Source organism: Saccopteryx leptura, chromosome 2 (genome assembly GCF_036850995.1).
Source record: "Saccopteryx leptura isolate mSacLep1 chromosome 2, mSacLep1_pri_phased_curated, whole genome shotgun sequence".
Taxonomy (NCBI): domain Eukaryota; kingdom Metazoa; phylum Chordata; class Mammalia; order Chiroptera; family Emballonuridae; genus Saccopteryx; species Saccopteryx leptura.
In genome coordinates this window covers 371,464,293-371,491,862 of record NC_089504.1, presented here as the reverse complement: position 1 = coordinate 371,491,862, position 27,570 = coordinate 371,464,293, and the positions used below count along the sequence as shown (strand labels likewise).

The 27,570-nt window shown below is 46.0% G+C and overlaps 1 protein-coding gene across 6 annotated transcripts in view; it reads left to right on the top strand.

Moving 5' to 3' along the window:
* ETS1 (ETS proto-oncogene 1, transcription factor) overlaps positions 1-27,570 on the top strand; it is a 134,566-nt gene that overhangs the window by 68,130 nt on the left and 38,866 nt on the right. The window contains exon 1 of one of the 6 annotated variants that reach the window (XM_066365214.1): positions 1,942-2,378. The exons of 4 other annotated variants lie outside the window; for them this stretch is intronic. In XM_066365214.1, the coding sequence (XP_066221311.1) occupies positions 2,297-2,378 (82 nt within the window). In that variant the 5' untranslated portion in view covers positions 1,942-2,296. Of the gene's footprint in view, positions 1-1,941; positions 2,379-27,570 lie in introns of those variants that run through there. One more of the 6 variants, XM_066365212.1, reaches the window with a different exon arrangement.

The window sequence follows — 27,570 nt, the reverse complement described above, 5'->3', positions numbered from 1 at the left end:
AAAATAGCGAAGTACTCATACTTGGATTTAAACAAAACCCAACATTTCCTTAAAACAACATCAATGAAACAAAAGTCCTCAAAGCAATACTTGATTTGCTCACTTCTTCTGCTAATGTATTCATGGTGGGTAAGGGAGGACGGGCTTAAGATCCTTTTCTTTGTGGCTCATTTGGATGTGTGAATGCACAATTCATTCATCAGCTGTTTCCCCTGGCTTTTCCCAGGATCAGAACTGTCCTTGTCATCTGGAGGCCAGCATTGTTTTCTCATACCTTTCGGAAACACAGCTGGATTACAACAATCCTTCAAAAATTAGAATTATCACATACAAATATTTTCCTCTGCTAGTGAAAGGGGGGCATGATTTGAAGTGTGAAGTTCAAGATTTATTTTCTATTCCTAGTTCCTCCCCTCATTTGCTGTGGGAAGCCTACAAGTTAGAATGCTTCAAGGAGACTAACTGGGATTAGATTAAGGTAAGCAGGTGTATTAAATCTTATCAGAGGCAGAGGTTACAGGCAAGTGGTGGGAGCTCAACATATGCTCAGAAATCAGAAAGTAATACCTATTAAATATAGCTTTCTTCAAGGTTGTTCTGAGAAATTTATATTTAATCTTTTAGTCACTCAAAGATAGATCTCAATGTCTTGTCCTAGCTATATATAGGAGTAGTTGTATGTATCTTTAGATCTACCAGTTGTTAATTAAGACCAAATGTCTCTATTTATGATAACCAATGTATCTGGTGCAACTTAATAATTATTCAGGATCATGTTGTGGTGTCTTAAGTGTCTGGAGTCCCCAAACTGAACTGGGGCAATGCACGGTGGGTTTTTATATATTCTTAAAATTGATTTGAGTGAGAGAGACATTAATTTGTTGTTCCGTATATTTATGCACTCATTGGTTTTTTCTTGTATGTGCCCCGACTGGGATGGAACCCGCAACCTTGGCGTATCCGGAGGACGCTCTAACCACTGTGCTTGTGGTTCTGTCATGGATGATGCACTCCAGAAATTCAAAACCACAGAGCCTCTGCTCCACTGTTTTGGTGGTGGTGGTAGTAGGGTTGTCAGTTTTATCTAGCAGAGTCTGTGAAAGGAAAGACAGAACTTTGGCCCATGATGACATAATTAGAGGGGCAGAACAATAGCCTCCCGGTCTGCGCCAGCCTGCTCTAGGTAAAATTGAAGCTCATGGAAGCCCAGGACTGATTCTCATTTGGAGGCCCTGTTCTGGACTTTCCCAATAATACATCAGAATTTGGGCCTCTGTTTGGGGGCCTCCAGCAGGCTACCTTGGAGTTGAAGTTTATCAAGGGCATGCCTGTTTTTTCTAGATTGCACTGTTATGTCCTGAAAACCTGAAGGCTCTCCAGAAACACAACCCCGATCCCTGACTCACTAACCAATTGGAGTCCTCTATTCCTGAATCCCTCTAAGGACACTGGTTCGCGAGTGTCCTGCGCCTGCTCGCACGCATGCCCCTTCATCCGCATGCCTCATGTCCTGTGTGTCAGTCTTTGTGAATGAATGATGTACACGCACTTCGAAAACTATGCTGCTACCGGGAGGGGGCCGGAGCCGGTGACCAACCCTTCAAGAATGCGTGGATAATCAGGGGGACTTTCCCGAAGTGGTCGGGAGACTGTGCACGCAGCCTGCTTCCCCTGGCCCTAGGCGTCCGTGCCCGAGCCGCTGGCCCGACAGCGGTACTCCCGGCTCGACGCCTACTCCTCCGTGGCCTGGCGGCTGGGCCCGCGGGGAGCGGCGCAGGCTGCCGGGAGCTCCGCCCACCTCCCTTTCGCTCTGGGCGGCCGCTAGCGATTGGCCGCGGGCCCTGGCCCCGCCAACCACCCGCCCCGCCCGCCGCCCCGCCCGCGCTCCCCCCCACGGAGGTCCTGGGGGATGGGGGGGGGGCGCACACCCAGCGCCCGGCTCCGCGCAGAGAGAAACGCCCTAAAGAGGAGGGAAGAGCGCGCGCGGGAGGGAGGGCAGGCGAGCGGCTCCAGGGAACGGGGACGAGCGGAGGCAGCGGCGGCCGAGAGGAGGGAGCGGCTCGGCACAGGCGAGCCTGGGACCCGGAGCGCGCGTACTTTCCTGCAAAGTGCCAACTTGCCGGAGAGTGCCGGGCGCGCACCGCCTGGGCGCAGGGGCACATAAGCGGGAATTTGAGGGGAAGAAAATCGAATTGCCCCCGTCCCCTCTTTCCTGTTACGAATCCCCATTAAACAGAAAACAACAAGAATAACAGAAAACTTGTTATCATCCTGTCCGTTCTCCACTTCTGGCACCATGAAGGCGGCCGTCGATCTCAAACCGACTCTCACCATCATCAAGACGGAAAAAGTCGATCTGGAGCTTTTCCCCTCCCCGGGTGAGTGGTGACTGCCGAGGCGCCCACCCCTGCTCTCGCCAGGGTCTCCTTGGCTTCTCCCCCACCCTCGCAATTGCCTTCCAGGCAGCGCGTTTCTTTCTGCTTTAGCGGGGCGATGCTGGTGGCAGCTGGAGAGGCAGAGAAGAGGAGGACTGTTGGTGGCCCTAGACTCTTGTTTGGGGGTGGTATTTATTTTCACAGCTGTGTTTTTGTGAGGAGTGGGAAAAAGCTTATAGAGACGATCCAGCACCCCCCCCCCCCCCATTCCCGCTTCTTTATTTTTCCAAATGAGCAAGAACCCTCTGGCTTTATTCCGTAACGTTGGGGGGATGAACACAGCCATAGAGGACATCATTCCCCTGTCTCCGCATCCCCCAGGAATGGACCTGGATGGAGGGCCCTGGGCTGTGAGAGTGGAAAAGGTGTCTAACTAGCTGGCCCTCAAGGGCATTTTCAAATGTCTTGCCTTCCTGAGCTCCTGTGTCACATGTCCCTTTGCTTTCTAGCTCTTCTTTTTTGGATTGAGGACAAGGAGGTGGGAGAATTGAAATGATCATCTTAACTTTGGGGAACATATGGATTATTTTCATGCAGATCACTCACTTTATCCATCTTTCTAATCTGCCATAAATTTGCCCTCTGCTACTAAAGATGTGTTAGAAGAGGGAAAACATCCCAACACTCGGTGTGACTTTGAGTCTTTGGTTAACGGGTGGTGTTATCCTCCTGTTTGACTTGAAGAATTTTAAGCAAGTGATAGGAAAGAAGTTTCATTTTGGCTTAAGGCACAGTTTTTGGTGCTAAGCAGTTGAATAGAGTCTGACACTCCATTACTCCTGGAATAAATGCAGTTTAAGAAGAGAAGATGATTCCTTTTAGGATAAGGAATTGTGCCAGCTATCCTTCTAATGATTTTGGAGGTAAAGTTACATAGAAAGATGCAGAGACAAGGCGATGCTTTCTGGAAAATAATGAACTACAATACTGCGCTGCTGTGTCTCAGCTTATCAATAAGTTTAGCTGCTGCTGCTCTGTGGCTTTCACTTCCCTGCCTCTGCCATAATTAGTTGCTTATTTTAACTGTTTCTGAATCTCCTTAAACGTTCAACACAAGCCAAGCCTATGTTATGTCATTAGGAGGTCCTTCAGAAATGTTAATGAAGACTTGGCCTGCCCTCTCCTCTAACCCCCCAAACATTCAGCCCCAGCAGCGGTCATTGGGAAGTGCACATAGAAGATGTAAGCTTGTTTGTTGTCACAAGGATGACGATGGATGGTCAGAGCAATGCTGAGAACAACTAGAACCATAGAGACATTTCAGGCACTTAGAGCTACAATTCAAAAATGATAGTGCTATGACAGTTGTGTTTGGGGGTTCAAGGAAGCCAGAATAAGTTATGTTAGTCACGACTGATTCAAACCATATATATAAGAAGTGAAAGAATAGTTCCCAGAAGAGGTATAAACTCAATAGGTTTTTTCTTCAGAATGGCTTGTTTATATGTGTGTTCACAGATCGGGGCATGTGGGAAATACCGTGTAGATATGTCAGTTTGCACACCTACAATGAGCCCTGTGTGCAGGGACTGAGCAAGAGTTCCTGGCAACACATGTTTTAGATCACAGTAAACAGCTGGAGTAATTTTTAAGGTAATTAAATATTAACTATTAGAGATTTTTAAGTATACTATGCTGTTATTTTGGTTATTGATAAACATGAACCCTGGGCGCATAACTTCCCTTAGATTTTCATCTGTAAAATGGGTAGAATAAGGCCTAATACTACCGTCACATCCATTATAATAAGCGCCTTTATATGCCTCTCTTTTTCAGAAAAGGTTTACAAGCCACTGATTAGGTTTTATAAACAGCCTTTAATATAGTCAAATTTCAACTGGTCAAAGAAATTGGGCAGTTTTCTTCCATTCATTGTAATGAGATTTGATTTCTGGCACTGTTTTGAGGAAAATAAAGGGAGAAATGAAAATAATTCTGGGTGTTTAGAAACATAAGGGAATATTATACCCATACTTCAGAGAGGGAAGAGGGAAATAGAGGCACAGAGAAAGTAAGTCACTTACCTAAGCATATCTAGTGAGCCAGCGGCCAAAGTGAATTGTATCCCTGTTTCTAAGTTCTCAGTCACCATTGCCTTGAGTAATACTGCAGCTAATCTTTGAAAAGCTCAGCAAAGAAACTTTAGTAGTGACTTAAATTGGCAGGTGCAAGGATGGAAAAAACGGTCAGACTGCCTGCTTGTGTTGTGGGAGGAGAAGACACTGGCTACGTGGGGATTTGCTTTGCCCATCAGACCATACAGGGCATGTGTTTAAAGTTTAACTTCTCGCAGTGTGGCTTTGTGTCCACAGCTGTGACTTAAATATTTGTCAGAGTGATTCTTTGTGTTGTTTAGTTTATGTATGGAGACAACTAGTTTGGGATCTTATCTGGTTTAAATAATTAAACCAGGTCCCCTACACCGTCCCCCACTCTATTATGTGAGAGCCAAAGACAGGCAGTAGGGAGGCAGGGTATAGAAATAGGACTCCTGGATTATTTGCCTGTCTTTGTGGATAGGACTGGATCAAGAACCGCTATTCTAGATTGAGACCTCACAGGATTTTTCTGTAGCTTTCAGTACCAAATTAACATGTACGTACTTTGAAATAACATTGGAATTGGATTTTCCATGTAAGTGGTAAGATATACCATGTTGATTGCAATGTGCCATTGCAAGGTTCTCAGATCTTAAACGGGCTGGGCTGAAACAAACCAAGCTATTGAGTGTCCGTGGAGTTCCCTCCTAGTGTGGACCTTGCTGTGAAGGGGTGGAGGCTGGGTGCCAAAGCAAATACATTTCCAAGCACTTAATTTTTTTCTCTCCTTCCCACTCCACCTTTTTGGTGAGGTGAGTGTTGTAGTGTCCAGAGGAGAGCGGGAGTTCTAATTCTGGATGTTTGCTGTTTTACAAGAATAAAAGGTTCGGCCCTTCTACAATCCCAGCAGAGGACGTCCATCCGTTGAGGAGCTGTATTGTCCTTAGAGATGGGAAGAGGCTTTGTCCCTCTCCCAGTTTCCCTCATCAGTCTTTGTAGCTTCATCAGTCTGGACAAGAAAGGAGGGCAGAGCTGCTCAGGCCACTAGGATTGCTTGTTTGCTGTGCTTCCAGACCCCCAAGAACCACACTCCATTAGTGACTAAAGAACCCAGCAGGGATTCAGAGCTGGGACTCTGGAGCCAACCTGTCTGAGTTTGAATCCTAGCTCTGCCACTTACTAGTTGCATGACTTTGCACAAATTGCTTTATTTCTCTGCTCCAACTCCTACATCTATACAACGAGTGCAATAATTTTTCTACCACATAGGTCGATATGAGAATTAAGTCTGTTAATGTGTGCAAAATCTTAAAACAGTGCCTGACCCGTAATAAATTCTATTTTACGGTTAACTAGAAAACAAGTCAATGAAAAAATGACCCTGATTACTTGTAGGATTTTCAGGGGCCCTTGAATGTTTAATAGGGGTTACTGCTGTATTATGCACCTCTTTATTTATAGGAAGAATGAAGTTAAAGAGAATGTTTTCACCTGCTTTAGCTGAGATCTTATGCTGATGGAACTGCATTCTGTACTCCAGAGAAGGAACCCTGAGATGGGTAACTTACAGAGTATCTGAGTGTTTCCAGGGCTCAGCCACCAGAGCTAAATGCAAGAGGGCCGGTTAGTTACTTCGGGTGGTGGGCTTTGTCAGTGCTACTTCAGAGCACAAAGGTCACCAAGACTAGAGACCATGGGGACATTTTTCAGGGTTGATGGAAAAGTAGAGTATTTCAATTATGCAGACTTGAGAAATAAATGCATCATGTCCAGTTATTACGAAGTATCTCACATTTTATTTATTTATTTGGTTGGCAGAGCTTGCATTCCTGGCATTTTTGGTTGGTTTGTATTGCTGTTTTTTTCTTTCTTTTTTTTTTTTTTTTTGTCTATGTAACTTTTTTTCTTTCTTAAAGAGACCAGACCACCCTGTAGGAGATCACCTTCCTCTAGGAGACAAACCAGCTGTGGTCAGCCGCCCAGAGCCCAGCTTGCTCTGGGCTGCATCAGAATCTCTGCAAAGCTGGTTAGAGTAGGTCAAGATATTTCAAGAAAGCAAGGCTCTCTGTTTCCAAGAGCACAGATAACTCTCCAGAGCTGTAGCGGCAGCACCGTTTGATGCCTCTCTGGTTGCAGAAGGCATGACCCATGGCAGTGGTGGCATTCCATGAGTTTGTAATGAAGGTGGACTCTTGGATTCACCAGTTCTTCCTGAAGCACATATGGCGCCTGCCTCTGTATCTGGCACTTTAACATAAAATTGCACTTTTACGTTCTACAATAACTTGGGTGGGGGAGGTCTTATTTTATCTATTTTTCAGTTGAGAAAAATGATATTTAGAGAGATTCACAGTTTGCTTACGGCCACACTGTTAGAAAATTACAAACTGATGAGCTGTTGCAGGTATTTTATGCCTAAAAGAAAAGCACCATGTTATTCATAGAAACTCCAGAAATTAAAAGAGGGGTTGTATGAAAAGGCAGTGATGGTTGTTGGTACTTTGGGGGTTGAAGAGGGTGCAGGAGCTTCCAGCCACCCTGCATGACTCCTCTGAGCTGGGGAAAGGGCCCAGCCATGCACTGTGTCCAGACCTGGCAGTTGGGTGTGCTGCTTTAGGAAGATGCTGGAAGGTTCTAGCGATGCTTGCTTCCAGTCACCAAGCCGAGACCAGGGTTCTTGGTTTCCCAGTGCATTCCAGACTAGTCAGTCTCGCACAGGTGGAGAGGCATTGTGTTCGCTTCCAAGGTCACATCCTTCCCGGAGCCTCCTGACCCTGCTTGTTTTGCCTCTTTCATCACGAAACTGCTCTGCATATTGTCCCACTTACAACTGGGGTAATGAGAGACACAGATCGGCAATGAGTTTATTTTCTTTATCTAGTTATAGTTTAATTTTCCTGCTTGCAAAGGGGCCAGAGGTACCTACATTTGCTGTCTACACAGCAACTTTTATTATTATTTTTTATTTAAAATTTAGTGTTTTCAAGTTCATTTCAAGGGCCAGTGTACACATTTGTAGTTATTCTGGCACAAGAGGGAAAGTGAACCCTAATGTTCTACCTGCCGACCTGCCTGCCCTCCACGGCCCGTGGCTGATAGAGAAGCAGACAGACACCCTGGCTACTTGTGTGAGAGTAAGGTATTGGCTCCTGTATTATTGTCTGTTGGGGGGCATTTTTTCCAAATAATTAACATCATTGGAATCACAGAGGAATCTGTGTATTAACAGAGTCGCCATGTTTTCATCGGTTCTCCAGAATGAAATGTTGGCCCCATCTCTCCACTTAAGACAGAAGCTCTGATAGACTCTCTCTATGCTCACAGCATTCTAGGTCTCTTCTTTGCTTATAGCTGCTAACTTCTTAACTCAGGGTTAGAAATGCGAAGACAGTCCCCAAATCTATCATCTTTACTTGTCAAGTGTCTTTCGCTACATTTTGCTTTTTTTTTCCAGCTGGGTTAAAGATATCCTTTTCATAGTATCCGTAGGTGCTTTTCAAATTGGGAAAAAAGGCTATTTCTACTTGGCTCCTTTTTTGAAGCCCTGTGTCCCTATCTGTGTTACCTTTTTAATTTAATTGTGCAGTTTATAGTCTCCATGCAGATACAGAAAGAAATTGGTCTGTAGTGTAGGTCACAGTAGATCCAATTTCATTGGCAGGGAGCCATGCTTACAGACACACTCAAAACATTGCTGTTTGAGCCGTAAATATTTATTGATTATTTGGTCAAATTCATTACATTTCCCAGGTGTTTTCCAGTTTCTGCTGCTTGGGTGCAAGCCTGTTACTGGACCCTTGAAATGTGGTTTCTTACTGCCCTATAACTTTTTTCCAGTTCTTTTCTGTAGCATTTAATTCTTTCTCTGAAAATCGTAAAATATTGACCCAGATCATGCTTTAAGACCCGAAGTAGCATTGGAAAGTATTAGGCTATTGGATTTCAGATCTTGATGGTGTATAGATTGGGAGATCATATAATGTAATTACTAAACTAGAACATTTTTGATAGTGTAATTTCTTAGGACACCAGAACAATAGACATAAACTGAAATTCTCCCAGCAAACAAGGGTCAACTATTTAGACACTGAATTTGAATGATAATATTCTTTTTTAATAGCTATTCTTAGTTGCTAGTCTTAGGATTTAGATCATCCAAAGTAAGCTAAGAGGACTAGGTTAAGAATTTCAATTCAAGAGAAGCAATTCAAGTGCAGTGTGGTTTCCCCCAACCATGGGTTATATTTTTAAATGTTTTTGATGCATAATATAATATTTCTCAGCGCCTGAGAAACAACAAAAAATCAACCTCAAACAAGTTTACTTCAGGCATCTGAAACCTCTTGGTAGCTTCGGGTAGCGATGCTAAGCTGTTGATTTTGCTTTGCAGGGTTCTGCGGGGAAACTGTAAACTTTTTGCTGAGAGAGAGAGAGAGAGAGAGAGAGAGAGAGAGCGAGCGCACTGGGAGCAATGTGTATGAGAGAAAATAAACTTCTGAGTAGGGGGAAATGTCCTCATTACATAAATGAAGACAATTAAAGTTGATTTGTTTTAATGCTTATTAAAGATGAGAAGTTCTGCTCGGAAGTGGTAAAACTGAAAAGTAAAAAGCAAGTCTTCAATTCTTTAAGAAGAGAAGAAAGGAATGGTGCATTCAGTTGCAACATCCCTTTTGGCTAAAAAAGGAGAAAGAAGAATGACACCAGGGAAAGACTAAGAACTAATATAACAAAAGGAAATAATGAAAAAAAGGAATTAAAGAGCGTAAATGATATTTCATAGACTTTTGGGAAAATCCTCAAATGAGTCAAGCATTGCACTTAGGTAGCTTTTCTAGTCTCGGGTGGCCAGGTGGGTCAATACGGGTCTGTTGTTCCCACATAGAAATGTCGTAATCATTTCTAAGTATTTGTAATCCCTATTGGGTGTGGCTGATCAGGAGAACTCAGGCAAAATATTCCTTGTTCCAGGTGCTCCCATGGCTAACAGTGCAGAAGGACCATTGTTTAATTTATGGCACTATGTATGCATCAGTGATTATTTGTATTTTCTGGGCCTATTGGGACCTTCTTCCAGCAGTTCTAGGCTAGAATAATTTCATGGGTCAGCTTCAGGGAGATCATGGGTGTTTCAGAAGCATTTGCAGGAGGCATAAGAACAGGGATAAGATTATTTTAGATGTAGAAAGTAATGTGGGAAGAATGCTGAAAGTTTGGAGGGAAAGACTTACATAAATATGAAGAAAAACACCTTGATTGTAGGAAGGAAGGGGAGAAGGAAGTGTGAGGCCAGGCCTATGTGAGAGCATTTGGAATCGCAGGGTGAGTTTTGCCTTTGAAAGAAGGGACATTTTTAAGGACAGAGCAGTGTTATTTAAGAAACTTATGAGAGAGGTGATTTTGGCTGGGGAGTAGCATTACTTGACCTCCCACTCAAATTGTTAGTTGTTAAAACCTCTGTATCAGTTTATCAGATTAAGCGTTAAACCTCAGAGATGATGACAGAATCCATCAGGTACATATTTTCAAGGTACAAACTGAAACTAAAGACTCTAGGCCAGGCCAGGGAATTCCTGGAGCTGGTAAGTGGAGGTACATGGTGTGTGAAGTGTTTAGGAACTCCCATTTTTAATTAATGACATTTTTTGTGCAATTACAGCTTTGTGTTAGGGTAACTCATTACTTACATTTATGTTTAAAATCAGAGTGGGCTGTTGGGTTTGATTTTAAAATACCCTTCAGAAAATCATGACAGGAGATTCTCAGCAGAAGAGTTCCCATGTGATGACTTTTATACTTCTAGTATTTCTCATCCATTTTCCCTGTCTATTTCATATTCTTTGCCTAAGATTTAAGTTAATTCTATACATTATGCATAGATTGTCTTTGTCACTGAAACACCAATTAAATGGGAGGAGTATAATGAGAAATCATGAATGATAAGGGGAGACCTGTCAGCATACTAGGAATAGCACTGTGTGCAGAACAAATGCAGTGACCACTCTGGGGGCTGTCACTGTCTGGAGGCCTTGGATTTTAGCCCTGGCTTTGCAACTGTTTATCTCTGTGACCTTGGACCTACCTCATGTTCTTCATCAGTCAAAGAAATTACCTGGAGAAGAAGGCCTATAAGGTTTCTCATCACACTTGACATTTTATGACTTTGACATTAAAAATAATTAAGCCTTCCAGAGAGCATAGACTATCTGTCATTCAAGTGGTAAGTAGGCAAAATGGCCTACCTTATCCCCCCAAATTATGTGAATCCCCAAATTCTGTTAATCCCGGTTCAATCACTGGGGGGATTCTGAGTACATCTGTGAAGGTTATCTTTCATGGGAAGAGATGTTAGAAACTTACTGGCCTTGCTCACAGTTACAGAAACCGGCACATGGTCTTGGGTGACACTGGACCAGGAGTCATACTTTCCTCTTGGTCTCAGCTTCCTTTTTCCATAGGCTTTGCTACAGTTGCAGCTGAAGCAGCTCCAGTGCAGGGTCTGATCTGGAGGAAGGCACCGGAGGTCAGGGTCCGGGAGGTGAGACAGCCAGCGACAGCTGCATCCTCAGGGCTGAGCGTGCAGTCTGTGCAGTGCGCTTATTTCATCTAAGCTGCCCGTTCTCTTGTGCCCTGCTCTGTGCAGAGCAGTCTGTGTGTCCTCCCCCCCCCCCCCCCAGCAGCAGGAATGTGCTCTGCTCAAAGCCACCCGGTGCCTCTTCCTGACATACCTAGCAAGTCAAGGCCCCTGCCTCCGGTGTGTGCGGAGAGAAGGGCTTGGGCCCACTTGAGTCTGGGCAGCAGCCACTGACCCTTCAGCAGGCACAGGCTGCCCGCAGAGCCTGGGCAGACCAGATGCCCTCTGCCTTGGTTTCCCTGGCCCATCCCGGAAGCTGCAAGTGTGTGTTGGGGTGTGGTGAGGTTTTCAGAGGCTGCTCTTGCCGCAGTGGGAGGGCGCCATCGCTTGCACACTGTTGATATCTGAAAATCGTTTTGTTGATGTTATTTCTACATTTTTGAAAAAGGTCCATCACAGTTACCTTTTCCTTTCAGGGGCAGGGACCTCAGTTCAGACTGAGAGTTTTGGGGAAAAAAACAAGAAAAACTGCCCTTGAAAATAGGGTAGAGTTTATTGTCTGATACTCAATGTAGGCACGTCTCATAACTGCTCCTCTTTACTGTTTTGTTTCTTTTCTATTAGTTACTGGGTGCTATCTTATTACTGTGTTAACTTACCAGTGTGCCAAGAACCTTATTATTTTACCCTAATCCCAAATAGCTAAGTATTATTCCTATTTCACGATGAAGAAACTTGAGAGGTTAAACACCTTGCTCAAGGTCATACTGCTGGTGAGCGGAGGAGTTGAGGTTCAAACTCTGCTGTTGCTTATTCTGACGTTCCCTGTCTGCTGCCTTTAGAACGTTCAGAAACGTATTTGGGTGTTTGTTGAATTTGGGCAAATACTAAGGGCTGTTGGTGCTAATTGTTTACCAGTTCACTTAATACTTGGCTATAATCAGGTAACAGCTTACAGTTTGACACGTGACTGTGCCACGTTTGAGCCTCACTGTAAGCCTTGGAGTTGTCACCATCTTACAGACCGGGAGGCTGCAGAGCGGCGACGCGGTCTGTTGCTGAGGTACCTGGTACATGGCAGAGTTAAAACATGAAGCTCGATTTCTCTAAACCCTATGACACTGCTGCTCAGCCACCGACATCTCAAATATTTTTTGGACCTGATGAGCACATGGTGCATTCACTTTAAAAAATAATAATAATAATGATGATGACAGTAATAAACATTATCTTCAGATCAGGAATGTCAACAAGGCACCCTTTTCTTTTTTGCTGGAGACAGATTTCTCCTTATTTTCCTATAGATGGTTGGCCCCACACACGGGGATGGAGCTTTGAGTGGGCTGCTCAGACCGCTGTGATGTAGGCTCAGGAAAGCCTGCAGAGTTCTCCATGGGGCCGACACACTGGCCAGCCTTTAAGTAAAACAGCAAGTTAGTTTCTTCTCAAGAAGTGAAAAAACATGAAAACACGAAGTTGCTTCACAGGCTGCTAGACAGATAACGCAATTTCCCTCTGGCATAGGTTGCCCTTTGACTTTGAGAAATCCTTTTTTTTTCTTCTCCCAAATCTGAAGAGTTGAAAAGAGCTCCTGTCCTACCTCTGTTGTTGAAATCTATGGCAGATGTTCGGCTTTGGTCTTCTGTGCCTCAGCTTTCCTGTTTTAGCAAATGAGGTCCACTTTAATGACTGGTAGCACCTTCAGGAGCCTGGAGGAACACTTCAGGAAGAAAATAAGCTAAAAATCTTTAAATCTCATACTGGCATATTATGGGAAAGAATTGTGCCAAAGAAGCATATAAGAATTAATGACATCTTAGATGAGGGAGCCCCCCCACCCCGATAGTTTCTGTTTGAAGTACCAGCATTTGCCATAGCACCAGGTGTATATACAGAGTGTCGCAAAGTTATTTTAAATTATCCCCCTAATACGACATGTTGCTCCTTAGCATAATTAAGTCCTCTTCCCTCCTTGTGTTGTTCATTCTGGAAACTAGAACATCCCGAGGCCAAGCCACAGGTGTGGCACTGAGAAGTACCCTGTTGGCATGTTACTGTTTCCTGGGGAGTGAATGTAATTCTGAGCAGTCAGCAGTGGCCTTGGGTTATTGGGGAAGAGGAGGTGACAATGGGAAGTGGAGGGTGGGGATAATAGTTTTACGTTTAGCATGTTGGAATCTGGACACTAACTTTGATACCGGGAAAATTCAGGCCTGTAAAGCAAATCTTAGTGTGTCTCCTAGAAAAGGGGGTCAGGCCTCTGGATGACACCGACACTAACGAGTAGTTTGAACGTTTTCTGGGCTGACAACTGGGCAGGTCCACTGATAGGTAGTCAGTCGTCCTTTCACCTTTTCTTGCCTGGGTGAGAAACAGGATACCTGAGTCTGTTTTTACTCTGAGCTGCCAGATTATAGCCACATCTCTGAATCATCCCTGTGTTCTTCTGGAGAAAGGGCGCTCCTAGTGAGTGGGCTGCCTTTCATTGGGAGAGAGTGGGAGAGTTAATGTGTTCACGTTTAGAAAGGACCCTGGAGTCATCAGCGATGCTGAATTAGTGAGAGAGATGATGCAGGATGGTGATTCTGAATACATATGAACTCTCTAAGGGTGAAGTGTGTGTGTGTATGTGTGTGTGTGTACAGTAAATGCATCCTTGATTTCACATAAGATCAAAAGTTCAATCTTACACCTTTCTTGCCTCCTGATGGAAACCAAATGTTCTTCAAAACTGCTGGATGCTTGTTTTTGGTCTCTGTATATATCTGTGTTCAGTTGGGAGGAGTGAGAGCAGTTAAACTCATAGTTGTGGAGTACCTACCGTGCGCCAGGCACCTGGCAAGGTGTTTTACACAGACAATCACATTCTCTGAACAACCCTGGGAAGATAAGACATTGTATCTTGGAAAGGCTCAAATAATTTTCCCAAGGTCATAGAGCTTTCAAATCATAAATTTGAAGTTGGATCTTTCTAATTACAGAGTCCTACAAACTTAGAATCTGTTTGTTTAGAAAATGTGCTAATATTCTCATCAGGGGCTTTGATTCTTGGAACATTTCCTCTGTGTGGTGTGCTTTTTAGGCCACTCGTTATTGTCAGGATAAGGAAGAAAACATTCAGTGTCTCTATAAATATCGACCATGGGGGTATAAAGTAGTTCACATAATTTCTACAGTGTATTTTCAAATTTAAAACGGACAAATGAAAAAGGGGCTAACTAAATTTAAATACTTGTGTACAGAAGGGGCACTTTAGCCCCATTTTTCAGATTGGAACATTGAGGAAGGAAGTCAGAGCTCCACCCATACTTGAGGATTCTCCACGGAGGGTAGGTTCAGAGGCACAAGTCTAGGCCTTGAGGCCACTTAATGCAACAGGAATGTTTGTAGAAAAATAAACACACACGGAATGAATCAGATCTAGATGGTGGATCTGGAGCTAACCTCTGATTTCGATTGGAGATTAAAAAAACAACAACAGTCTTTCTTTCTTTCTAGACTTCTGAAGGCTTCTTTTGGAAGAGCTTCGTGGCTTTTCCATGCCCTAACCCATACTGGTCTCTGGTGGATGGGCTGATGGGAGAAATCTGAAATCCCAGGGTGGTCGCATTGTCTCCAAAGGATGTTGAGTGCTGGATGAACAAGACAGCGACTTTGTTTGTGAAATGAGATTGTTCCTGGCAACTTGCTGTTGATTCACAGGGCTTGGTCAACTGTGCTGCTCACGGGCGTGTTACAGACGGCCAGTGAGGAGTGGAGATGAGTCCAGTCCCCAGTGGCCTGCCTTGTAAGGAGGAGGCAATATTTTCAGTGCTTTTTATGGGAAAACCAATTCCAAGGAATTGATATTTAAATTTCTAAGAGGTGGTGCAAGATGCACACTAGGCTCCTCCTGTACAAACCAGTCACAAATCTATTTGCAAATCTCAAAATTCCTGTGCTAATGGAGCCTCAACACAATTTGCTTTTTCAAATGACTGGTGCTTGGTTCTTACATTTGTCTGGTGGATTTGTTTATGCCACAGGTTTCTTACCATCATCATCATCATCATAAAATCTACATAAGGAGAGACTTCTAAGCCAAAAGGAAGGGATTTACATCTAGGTTGCTCCATAGAAAGTAATCTTTGTCCCTGAATCACACACCCTCTCATTCATTATTTTGGTGCAGGGCTATTTAAGGATTTGAGATAATTCTTGTAAAATACTTTTTCACTGCCATAGGGTACGGTATTTTATCATTATCTTGTGGGCACTGTATTTTGTACAAATGTTCATTGCTGACAGGGCTGTTATTACTTCAGTGGTTGTTAAAACTGTGGTTACTGTTAACCTGGTTACAAAAAATTTTCCACTCGACACCCCCATAACCAAATGGGCCAGAGCAGGCCCTGTGGCCAGTGTGATGTCTTCCTCTCACGCACACTTACCAAACCGGAGTGAGGGCTTAGGTCCCACTTCTGGCTCTAAAAACACCCTTGCCATGCCAATAGGCTTCTTATTGGAATTATTCTTATCAGGCTGTAATTGCTGACTTGCTCTCCTCTTTGCCCTGTAATCCTTTCTTTTCTGGGGGTGACTTGGGCATCTGAGGTGTAGGAAGAAAGCTTTATTATCTGTTAATGTAGCAGGTGGAACTTGTGTCCGCCCTGGCCAGGCTGACATCCATGTCAATGTGCCGTGATGGGCCAGGCCAGTGATCCATTTGGCAACCTCCCGAAAACGATAAGCCTTCAGACTGAAAAAGCCCCCTGTCCTTTCTTTCTTCTCCTCACCCCTGTCTCTTCTGTGCCCCAGCCAGGGCCCACTAGACCTTCCAGTTCTAGCAGACATTCCCTAAAGTGCTTTGCAACTGAAGATATCTGTAGGAACCGGGCACCTCTTGAGGATGCCTTTTGCCAATTGCAGTGGTTGATTTACAGCCAGAATCTGGCACCTAGAAAAAGGGATCCTGTGTCTTTAAACAGCTGTGCGCCAATATGTGTAAATGTGCTTGCTAAACCGGTGACTAATTCAGTATATTATAAAGCAGCAATGAGCTGGCTGCCAAGGCAGGGCTGTATCCCAACTGGAGTGGCGTGTAAGTGAGGCTCAGAGGAGTATTTCTTGAATTCTGCCATACCACCCGTTTCTGGAATGGCCTCGAAATTTCATCTGTCTGTTCCCTGAACCACAGTCAGCACTTGCTGTCTCCCGTTCCCGTCTCCGCCTGCCTCCTCTTCCCTGCACTCTCCCGCCCTCCCTCAGTTCCCTGGGTCAGTTTATTTCCTCATGTGAGGGTGGAGCCGGGCTGCATCTGAGTCAGGGCCAGGGAGCCAATCAGAACTGCTCTGGGGCATTCCAGGGGACAACTCATAACCCCTCTTGGAAAAGAATTTTCCAAAAGATCCCTTTTGATCACAGTGTAGTGACTGCACCTTTCCTGGTTCATGTCCAGTGAGCCTGGCCGAGTGTCTGTTTGCCAGGAGCCCTGTTCTGTCTGTCCTTCCTTTGCCCCCCTCCCCATCCCCCTACCCCTACCTCAGGGTTTGGGAGAGAAACCTCCAGAAAGAACCAGCTCTGATTGAGACTTGTTTGCCCTGAAAGCCTTAAACATAGAAATATAAAATATAATGTCGCTGTAAATGAGTGGGCAGCCTCTGCTGGGGACATCTGCGTGAGGGGAATTTGAGGTACTCTGTTTGTCGCAGGGGATCTGTGACCCCCACATCTGCGGTCCCAGAAGTTGTAGACACCAGGTGTCTGCCTCTAAAAATGGACCAGCCTTTCCTGCAGTGTCCCGTGAGTGGAGCCTGGCTACCCTCTCAGAGGGCTTCCCTGGGGCAGGCAGTGGTCCAGTCTACCACCAGTCTTCCCTCTCGCTGGAGCCATCCGCCTGCCATTGGCGTTCTTTCTCCCTGACGCCTGACCCCTTCTCTCCCTCACCCTCTGCACTGAGGACATCAGTAGGCTCTTTCCCACCCCTCTCCTGTGGAACCCAGCCACACCGCTGGTCTCCATTGCAGAGCCTCTGTCTGCTCATTAGCATAGTGCTCATCATGAGGTGTGAGTTTGTGAGTGTTGCCTGTGTCTTATGCAGCTTCGTCGTCCCCCCACTGGAAGGGTGTCTCCCAGTCACCAGCGTGTTCACATTGCTCAGCCCCTAGCAGGTGGCTCACTAGCTCTTTTTAAGATTTATTTATTTATTTTTTGAGATGTAATTTCCATAACACAAAATTCATCATTTAACATGTCCAACTTTGTGGTTTTTAGTGCATGCTCAAAGCTGTGCAGCCACCACCAATATCTCATTACAGTACATTTTCGTCACTCTCAAAGGAAACCCTATACCCACGAGCAGCCAGTAGCTCATTTTGAATAAAGGAACGCAGGTGGGTGAGGCTCTCCAGTGGGAGACATGAGGGAGTGGACCCGTGTTTCCGAGAGCCCCCAGATTTCTGCCCTGTGCCCCAAGCACCAACTTGGGGAGCTCCCTGCATCTCGCCCGTCTCTGTGGATCTGTTCTACCCCTCTCTCTCGGTCTGGGCAAAGATAATGAGCGCTTTCCCCAGCTGCATGCACACTCTTCAGCCCAGAGCGTGGGGCTGTGGCGGCTGCACTTTCCTAATGGCTTCCTGGTGATGCAGAGCCATTTACTAGGGTGGTGAGGGCTGCACATCCGTCTCTCCCTTTCCCACCCGACGAAGGGAAGGCGGGCAGGTGGAAAGTGGCTTCTGCCCCCTCCCCCTTTTGCATTGATTACTTTTTCTCTGCTCTTCAATGGTCTGTCGTGACCATTGATCTGGACATTGGGTCTGCCTGGTGATTTCTCGGCCTCTTGGATTTGCCATCGAGAGTGGCATTGAATGCTGCCTGGTCTGGGCCAGCGTTGGGAAGGTGCTGGGCCACAGTAGGATTGTGCAAGCATCCAAATCTAGGTGTTTGGGGACATTAGGAGAAGCCCATTGTGAAAGGAGAGAAAAAAAATCTGCAGAGGCTAAAAGATCACAGCTAAATGTACCTGTTCTGGAACTGTTAGCTCCCTGAATTTTAAATGCATTTATTTGCGTTTAGACCTGGAGTTGCTTGTATTGTTTCAGGATGTGGCCTTTTTGAATTGCACGTATGACCTCATTAATTTAATGAGCCAGGTTCAACTTATAGGCCTGTGCCACTGATTTTATGTTCTAGGTTTGGTGGGGTTTGTTGTACCCTCTCACCCCTGCCACTGTGGCTTTGGTAGGACTGGAATGGCAGTTACAGAACCTTTGAGTGACATGAGGGTGGTCTGTTCTTTCAGTGCTTTCTAGACAAAGGTCTATAGGTGGCTGGAATTTACTGCTGCCTTCACTCTGGATGGACAGGAGAGCATCTGAGATCTTAGAGCTCTTACACACAGTGCTGTCCTATCATTGAAGATTGCTTGCTTTACTGTCCCTGGGATGCCAATGGGATCTCTGCTCAACAGAAACTTCGACAGTAGAGCCTGGTCATTGTTACTGAAAGTTGGTTACGATGGAGTAGAGACAGGTAGCACCGTGAGGTAGAAAAATCCTGTCACGTTAGTTAGATCTTTGGGTGGGTTGTTTCCCTGTGGTTCTTAGGAACTTGGGAAGAAGTAGTGTTTGTCCAGAGGGACAATCCAGAACTTGATAGTAGCAAAGATATGACTAAGTAAACAGCAATGGTGGGGAGGAAAGGAAAACGCTGGACAGCGAGGCGAGACGTCTAGAATTAGGAACCGTGTGACCAAGGGCAAGTTGGTGTCACCTCCTTGAACTTCATTTTCTCTCTTGGTAAAAAAGAAAGGGTTTGAACCAGGTGATGTCTCAGTCCCTTTGAATCTGTGTTCCAGGGATACTGGGGGGCTAGTGGCAGACCTTGGCTATCTCCCGTCTCTACAGGGGGCCTACTTTTCATTCACCTTAGTAGCCTGGAAAGAGCACATCCCTCCAAGGAGTTGTTAAAGTTTTATAGAAAATTCTGTAAATTCCCCTTTCCTGCTTGGGCTCTTGGTAAAGCTTCATGCACCACATGGCTGTGGTGAGGGTAGCACAGAGGAGCAGAGGCCAGGGAAAGTGTGAACACAAGTAGAGTGCACAGGCTGGTAGCTCCTGCTCAAGGCCATAGAAATGGCCAAAGCCGAACAGATACAGGGGCCAAAGTTACAGATTAGGTGGGTCTAGATGTACTTGTGAGTAGCCATAGAAGGTAGGTTTAGCAGTGAACTTAATGGTTTAGGAAGAGCTGCCCTAATCCCCTGGCTGCCATCTCTCTGAGTTCTAAGTACCTTCTTAGCCGCTCAGGAAACTTGAGCTGGGACTCTGAAATTATTGCCTTAATCCTTTAAAGCAACAAGATTTCTGACTCCTTATTAGGGACATGAGTTACTGAACCGAGTGGGGCCTTTATTTCATGAGTGTTGAGTATATAGAGCCTGAGACTGTAAACTCCAGATGTCCATGTTAGGGCAGTGCCATTGGTTTTTGATGCATCTCGCCAGTGTGCAGACATTTCTGAAGACTGGTAGGCACTGAGAAGGTCTGACTCATGCACTTGCCAAACACGCTCTGGATGAGAAGTTTTGCATCTTTTCTGATGTCAGCCTCGCTTTAGGGTAGCAGTGTGTGTCTCTGCCTTCTCCCTACTCCTGCCATGTGGCTCCCACGTGGCTCTCTTGAGTGACACTGGGACCATTCAGGAGGGCTCTTGGAGAAGAAGGAATGTGTAGCCTGGTGGCAGCAGGGGATGGGGGAGAAGTCAAGGAAGTGGCGTTTCAGTGAGATACTGGACCAGATGAAGTGGCCCATGCTCCCGCCCTGGTCTTCACAGTTTGGTATGGTTTATGTAGTCGAAGGTTTTAATCTTCATTATCTGCTTACAACAAAAGATGCATGGGAGTATTTGTGTTGTTGTGGCCCGTTCCTGTTATCTGTTATGCTGTTCATTCAAATTTACTAGACCACTCTGCAGATGGTTGGAGTCTAACCATGTTGACTCCTCTTCTGAAGTCAGTGAAGAGAGGTGTGGGGCAGGGGAAGGAGCACAGTGTATTACTTTTAACCAGTCGTTGGTGGCATTGGCCCCAGCCGTGTCCCAAGTATGTCATAAGCATGCTCTGTGCTTCAACTTTAAATTAGAAGCCATTGAAGTGCCTGCCTCTGTTTGCCTGTGAATGTGGTGACATTATCTGGGGTATTCTCAATGAAACAGAACCCAGGCTTTCTACATGAAAGGGAAGAAAATGACCTTATTTAGGTTTCTCTCTACCTTCTTAGTGTTGGTTTTCCAGAAGCAAGGAGGGAAGTTGGTGTCAGGAACTTGAAGGCAGGAGTGGGAATCCATAGCTGCTCATCCGGGGATGTCTGTGTTAAGCCCTGAATTTCTTGTCTTTGGGGGATTCCTGTTCATACTTCAGGTGGTCAGGTTGGACTGGATCCAGGGGGTGCAGTTGTTGACTCTGTTGGTTGCCCATTATTTCTGAGGGCTGTTGATGGAAACTCACCACGAGGCACACAGCAGGACGACTGTCCACAGGACACCCTCCTGTGTTCCCACACCTTCTTCCCTGGCCTAGGCACTGTGCATTTCCCTTTTGGTGCCTGTCACAAACTTATGACTCTTGCTGACCCCCTTCAGTAAGTGTCTAGGAGGCTAAGAATATAAGTAATATAGCTGGGCAGGATTAAAATTTATGGTCACTCCAAAATTATGAAGGCATTGTCCAAAGGGCTAAAATAAAGGGGAGACAGAGGTCTTCACTGAGACAGGAGGCGTGCAAATCCGTGCATTTTAGCTCTCGGCCTCCTTATGATGGCTCCATAGGAGGGAGGAGGAAGGAACTCGCCCCCGCGAAAGCCCTTTAATAGTGCCGCTAAACATATATAGTCAATAGCCCTGATGGGACTGTTGTTTCAGGGACCATAGAATTGACCTCTATCTACTGGTTAGTTCCCCCTAATATCCCCACCTTCCTTTGACCTCTGGAGAAAGGCCTTACTTGTTTTGGGCTGGGCGGTGCAGTGGTTACAGATCTAGCCTGTGCTTTTAAGTGGTGGCGGTATTTTAACAGTAGGCAGACATACAACTTGGCTAAAGAGATCCTTTAGGCTATGAAGAAAATATGTGAGCAAAAAAGGAGCTTATTCGTAAGCAGGCAACATTCTTGGTGACCTCATCTTCCTCCCAGCTTGGGTCCAGTTGGAGCTGTGTGTACAGGGCAGACTTCCAGTTCCTCCTGTCTGGGACCCACAGTGGCAGATATAAATAGACCAGGACTTTGTCTATGGCCATTGTTCTCTAAGTGCCCATTGTTTCTGGAAGCAAAGTAGCACTTGAGCGCTAAGCACACTCCCCCCTCCCCCCTCCCCTCCACCCCTTCTCCTTGGGCTCTCTTTTTCTGTCCTTCTCACCCTGTGCAGAGATCTGAATCCCAACTCCACCGTTTTCCTCAGCTGCCTTGCACTTGTCTGGAGCTTAGGGAGAAGCTTGAGTGGAGAACGGGTTCCACAACAGGGAGACCAGCTGACTCCAGTGAAGCCTTTGTCCAAGTCTTTCCATGATGTATCTGTGGTCAGGACGAGGGGATGTGGATCTAATGATAGTGAAGTCGGGGGGATTTGTAACGGGGTGAGCAGCTATACCCAAAGGGTCTTGATTAATGTGTCAGCGTCAGAATGATGCATGGACCCTGGTATTACATTATGAGGCTCAGTACTTGGTCATTGCCTCTTCAACGTTTTTGTCAGAGGCTCAGATTAGAGAAGGATGCTGAAAGCTGATTTAGTCAATTGCAGATGGTGCAAAGCTAATAGGAAGAGGACAGATCTGGGATATAAGAGAGATCTCTACAGATAGAAACATGGATCAAAACGAGGTGAAGTTTAATATAGATAAATGTAAAGCTCTACTTGAGGTTAATAAGATTCAGTCGGTGGATGCAGAACTGGCTTGGCGTCAGTTCCTGGGGAGAGTCCTGCGGTGCGCGGTGTGTGGCTTTCGGAGCATGGCTGTTAGAGAAGTCAGTGTCAGCCGCACCACCAGAGGAACGTGGAGTAGCAGGCTAACTATCCCAGGGTTCCTGTTTCATTCCCAGAAGTGTGGTGTTCACCTGTGAATGCTCACGAGGCTCTTTTTAGGAACACAGGCTAATAGGAGTGCATTTGGGTGGGGCAGTGGCCAAAACCATGCTATTGTGGAGGAATCAAGGAATTTTAAACCTTGGGCCCAGGTGATGACAAAGGGATGAGGAAAAAAGTTGAAAAGCTGGTCAGTGGAGAAAGATTAAAGTTGTACCATGCTCTTCAACCAGTAGAACGAGGGTCAATGGATAGAACTCATAAGAAGACCAAGTAGAACCCAGTGTGTGTCATCATTTAAAGGTAATTATTGCCTGACCTGTGTGGCGCAGTGGATAAAGCATTGACCTAGAATGCTGAGGTTGCCAGTTCGAAACCCCGGCCTTGCTTGGTCAAGGCACATATAAGAAGCAACTATGAGTTGATGCTTCCCGCTCCCCCACCCTTGCCTTTCTCTCTTTTCTCTCTTAAAATGTGTGTGTGTGTGTGTGTATATAATTATTGCAGTCCACAAGCAAAATTTAGTGGCTCGAAAAGTAGGCAGTGCCTGAGAATGTTGAGTGAGGAGTTGTGTGGAAGGACCTCAACAGGCCTTTCCGGAAAGCGTGGGGGTAGTGTCGGGTCCTGCCCTGTGTCTGATTGTCAGCCGACAGCCCTTTGTTGATTTGGAAGGCTCAGTGGGTCATGTTTGTAGAGGTATTGCTTCAGTGCCTGTGGCTGGCATGCTGAGATCTGTCCCTGTCCTGGGAAAATGGACTTATGTATTCTTATTTTTTATTGTGGTTTCCCTGGGTGGAAAACAGACAGTTGCACTGTGCGAATGTGTGTGAGTATGCTTTTCCTTCTCTGCCCAGATTTATTTATTAAAAGAAAAACACATCTGCATAAAAAGGCCTCCGCACACAGGAAGAATGTCCACTTTGTTTTTCTTTCTGCAGCACCAAGACATGGGGCGTTCGCTTCCTCCGAGGGGTGTTTGAAGACTGGCTTTCATCTCAGACAAGGCTTTTTCCCATTGGAAAAATGGCCCTTTTTTGGTTTAAAAATGTATTTATATAATGTATAAATAAATAAGAACGTTGAGAGAGAATTTCCCTTCAAAATTTATGGAAAAATGCTGCCTGCTGAACACCACCGTTAATTGGGAGTAGGTGGCTGGCGCTTCCCAGCCCACGTCTGCTCGGCGGTCTGTCCCTTTTTTCGGGCTTAAACTTTTCCAGTGTTCACTTCCTCTGCTGTTCCCTTGCTTTCCCCACTGTGTCCTGCCTTGCTGTCTGTCCTTCCTTCTCCCTTCCCACGCCAGCTATTCCCATGACCCCCTTCCCGGTGCCCACCTGCCCGCCTCCCTCCATGCTGCCAGCCCGGGCGTTCTGCGTTTTCCCCGGGCAGCCTTCAAGTGACTCTGCCGGTGCTGGAAGAGGCCTGTCTCTGTATTTGTTTCCTGCGTGGGAGGGAGAGGCAGGGCCTGAGAAAACAGTTCAAAAGTGCAGAAAAACGTTACCTCTTCCAGCCTAAATAAACGGGCTCCACTCCACTTGTTTGCCCGGGTTTTCCCTTTGCCCATGGAGAAAACCCCTCTCCCTCCACCTTGCCCTGCCTAGCCTGCCTGGTGACCCTCAGGAGCCCCCTCCCTGCCTGTCTGGGGGCCCTGACTTGGCTGGTTGTGGGTCCTGCGGTGGCCCTGAGGTAGAGCCCTAAGCTCTGATGTTGCTGCTGCAATCAGCAGAGCATCCCAGGTATTGAGGTGTTGCCCTTCTCTAGAAAGAAATTACTTAGTAGTGAAAATGATGGAGGGGATGGGAGGAAGTGTTTTATGCCCATCATTTCTGCTCCCCTGCTTTTCACTCTGCTAACAGGCACAGGTAGGAAAGTCCCAATTTCAGTGTCTCAGAATCTGGGCTGATCGTTTTGGTTAAATCACTGAAGTGACCTTTGTGAACCTTAAGCGCCTCACCTCTGTGATGGAGACAATACTAAAAACCTGGTGTTTTTAGGATCATATAGGATATGAGGGAAATATTTTCCAAAATATCAAATTCTATTCAGATAGCCATACTGAAAATTACAGTTGGGAATCCAATGAAATTAAAATAAACTTGGTTAACCCAATAACTCACATCTCCAGGGTGTCAGAGAGTGAGGTATCCAAGCCCAGCGTAAATTAGCGGTAGTGGGAACTGGAATGATAACAAGACGGAAGATGTCAGATGTTTTTTGTATTCTTCCTGAGTGGGTTATCCTGTGCCATCTTGGTACCAAAGGCTTTGACCGTTGTGAGTGTTTTAGTTGTAGGTAGAGCAGGGCTGCTCTCACTCAGAGGTGCAGGATCTGGGAAAGGCCCACCTGGATGTATGGTGGCTATCTGCAGGCCGCGGTGGAAAGTCAGTCCATGCTTTCCTCCTGAGGAATGTGCAGGTTGAGGCTCTGTTTTCACCCTGCTGTTCTGGACAAGGGGACTTGTAACATGCCTGGTGTGGTGGGAGTCAACAGTTATCATCTATGTAGCAATGGTTTGAAACATGTGAAGCATTCTGTAAACAGCTTTGAATGATCATTTAAGAACTTTTTTCTTTCTTTCTTTCTTTTAAAATCAGTGACAGGCGGGGAGGCAGAGACAGACTTCTGCATGTGCCATGACCGGGATCCACCTGGCAAGCCCACAGGGGGTTATGCTCTGTCCATCTGGGGTGTTACCCTGTTGCTCAGCAACTGAGCTCTTCTTAGCACCTGAGGTGAGGCCATGCAGCCATCCTCAGTACCTGGTGCCAACTTGCTTCAATCGAGCCATGACTGCAGGATGGGGAGTGAGGGAAGAGAAGCAAGATGGGGAGGGGTGGAGAAGAAGATGGGTGCTTCTCCTGTGTGCCCTGACCGGGAATCGAACCCAGGATATCTGCACGCTGGGCCAACGCTCTGCCACTGAGCCAACCAGCCAGGGCTAAAGGAACTTTATTCTTTAAACTGCTCTATTGAGGTGGTTTTTGCATGCAGGAATCTCAGTGGTTAAAACATTCTTTTAAATTGTGAGAAGTTGTTCAATTAAAGGCACATAAATATCCAAGGTACAGAGCAGCTTGGTTTCGGCACATTCCAGGCATGGAGAAAAGAGTTTTGAGTACAAAGTTTTGTTTTGTGTCATATTGATGCTAAGATGGCCCTCTTAGTAAGTTTTTAAAACTGAAAGACATCTTAAGTCCATTGGATCCTGTAGCTGTGAGGGTTTTCATGGTGGAACACATATTTTAGATGACTATTGCTGCAAAAAAAAAAAAAAAAAAAAAAAGAATTCCCATTTTGCAGATTGGAGGCTGCAGGACAGGTGAGAAATTTGTTTGTTCTGCTGAAACAAAGACCCAGATTCAGGGGATGTCAGTTTCCATTTATATCTCAGAATCTTAATTTCTCATTTTTTTTTTCATTTTCTTAGTTGGTTAGCTGTACTTGAGGAACTTGCCAAATTTCTTCTTTTTGCTCTAAGTGATGTGAAATAAAGTCATGCGTGCGTGCGTGCGACTGTGTGTGTTTTAGTCTTTGTTTTACAAGATGCTTTCAGTTCAGTGTGTGTGTGTGTGTGTGTGTGTGTGTGTGTGTTTTAGTCTTTATGTTTTACAAGACACTTTTCAGTTTGGTTCCAGTTACCACAATTTATTGAGCACCTACTATGTATTGGGCTTTGACATTATCACACATATTTAATTTAATCCTCACTGTAAGGCAGGTGGAGATCGTAGAGAAGGAGAGGGTGCTCCATCTCTCTGATCTCTGAGACCTGTCTACTGCATCTTCCCTGGCCGGGGCCGCCTGAGAAAACACATCGTGAGGAGCCATTGTAGCTGGGCACATTCATTCACATATTTCCTCTTTCAGGCCATTTGCTCAGTGTTTAGGGTGGGAGGTTTCTAAGGAAAGAGCAGAAAGTTTAGCCGTGGGACCCAGGAGGCATTCTGCTTTCTGGCTCAGATCCTGGAACGGAAGAGCCTCTCTGGGTTTCCCTGAACACCTGGAATTGATTTGGGCTTTGCTCTGACTTCGAAACATTTGCTGAGGTGGAGGATGGTGAAGGGGGTAGGAAAGAAATAAATCCAGTGATTAAAAATAGCTTTTGCATGTCAGGTGCCTGAACGAATTTGGGAACATGCCTGCAATCCCTTTTGTCTGGCAGGTCTGAACTCCGGCGCTGCCGGATTACAACCGCTTTCATTTGTTTTTCCTGCTCCCCTACCATGTAATGGTCAAGGGCTCATTGAAACCATGTGTGAGCCTGGTGAGTCACCAAATCCTCAGGACTTCAGTGGGAATAATGTGTTAAAACTCCTTTTGTGGGATGGGGCAGGGGGTGGATGAAGGGAAGAAAGGAGAGGACTGAAGTCACTTCCTACAGATGTTCAGTGTGCTTAGCTGTGTCTGCAGGCTCCGTTCCCAGGCCTGGCTGCAGGGCCCGAGGCCCGCTTCCCTGGGGCCGTTGGGAGCATGCTTTCCCTCCCAGAAGACCATTTCTTTTGTCCTGGTGCAGCTTCCCTTTGAGAAGAGGCGTCTGTCTCTGTATTGGCATGTTGTACCCAAGCAGTGTGCATTGCCCAGTGATGCTGTGTGTTGGTAGCAGAACCGAGATGATGCGATTGGAGACTGGCTTGCATTTTTGGTCAATCAGGTCACTAGAGGGTGAAGTGGGGATTTTCTGTGCAGCTTCTTTCTCCCTTCTTTGGTGTCGTTTCTATTGGCTGGTGACTTCGAGAGGGTTGAGTATGAAGAGAAGGGCCCAAGTCAGTTGCATGTTTCCCTAAATGTTAGGAGTCTGTGAGGGGGCTCATGTGTCACGTTATTTGGGGAAGTTATGGACTGTTTGGTTGGCCCAATGAGGGCACTGAGCATTTCTGGCTTAGTTCTTGTTGGAGCCAAGAGTCCTTCCTTGTCCCTGTTGCTCTGTCCTGTTGTTACGTCTAAAAACAGAGCTGGGGGCCGAGGAGCGACCCCGAGTGCCCTCTTTGCATTAACCTCAGCCAGAAGCTTTTGGGTTCTATTTGCACCCTCGGCTGGGAGGCCGGCCCGACCAGACCAGTTCCTACGGCCTGACACAGGTTCACACTCAGGAATAGAGGAGGAGAAGGGCCCTGTACAGGTCGCTTCATTCCTAGCCCCAGTCCACCCTACCAGGAGCGAGAGGGCAACAGAGACTGTGTGCGAGAGCCCCTTCCATATTCTTCTGAGATATTAGTGTTTTCAGGGGGTAAGTCCTCTTAGGGATCAGTGCCAACTCCCCAGGAACAGTCACCTCTGGGCTCAGACCTACTAGTCACTGATCACAGCCCTTTTCCCATTTCTATTGATCTGAAGGAGTCAAGGCTGCCTCTTTCCTAGTGGGGCTTGTTCTAGGCAGTTTTGGCAACTGCCCTTTGGGTACCTGCCAGAATCCCAGCCTTTTCTGTACACTTCTGGTTCCCTTTGTAGGTTCCTGAGGATGTGAA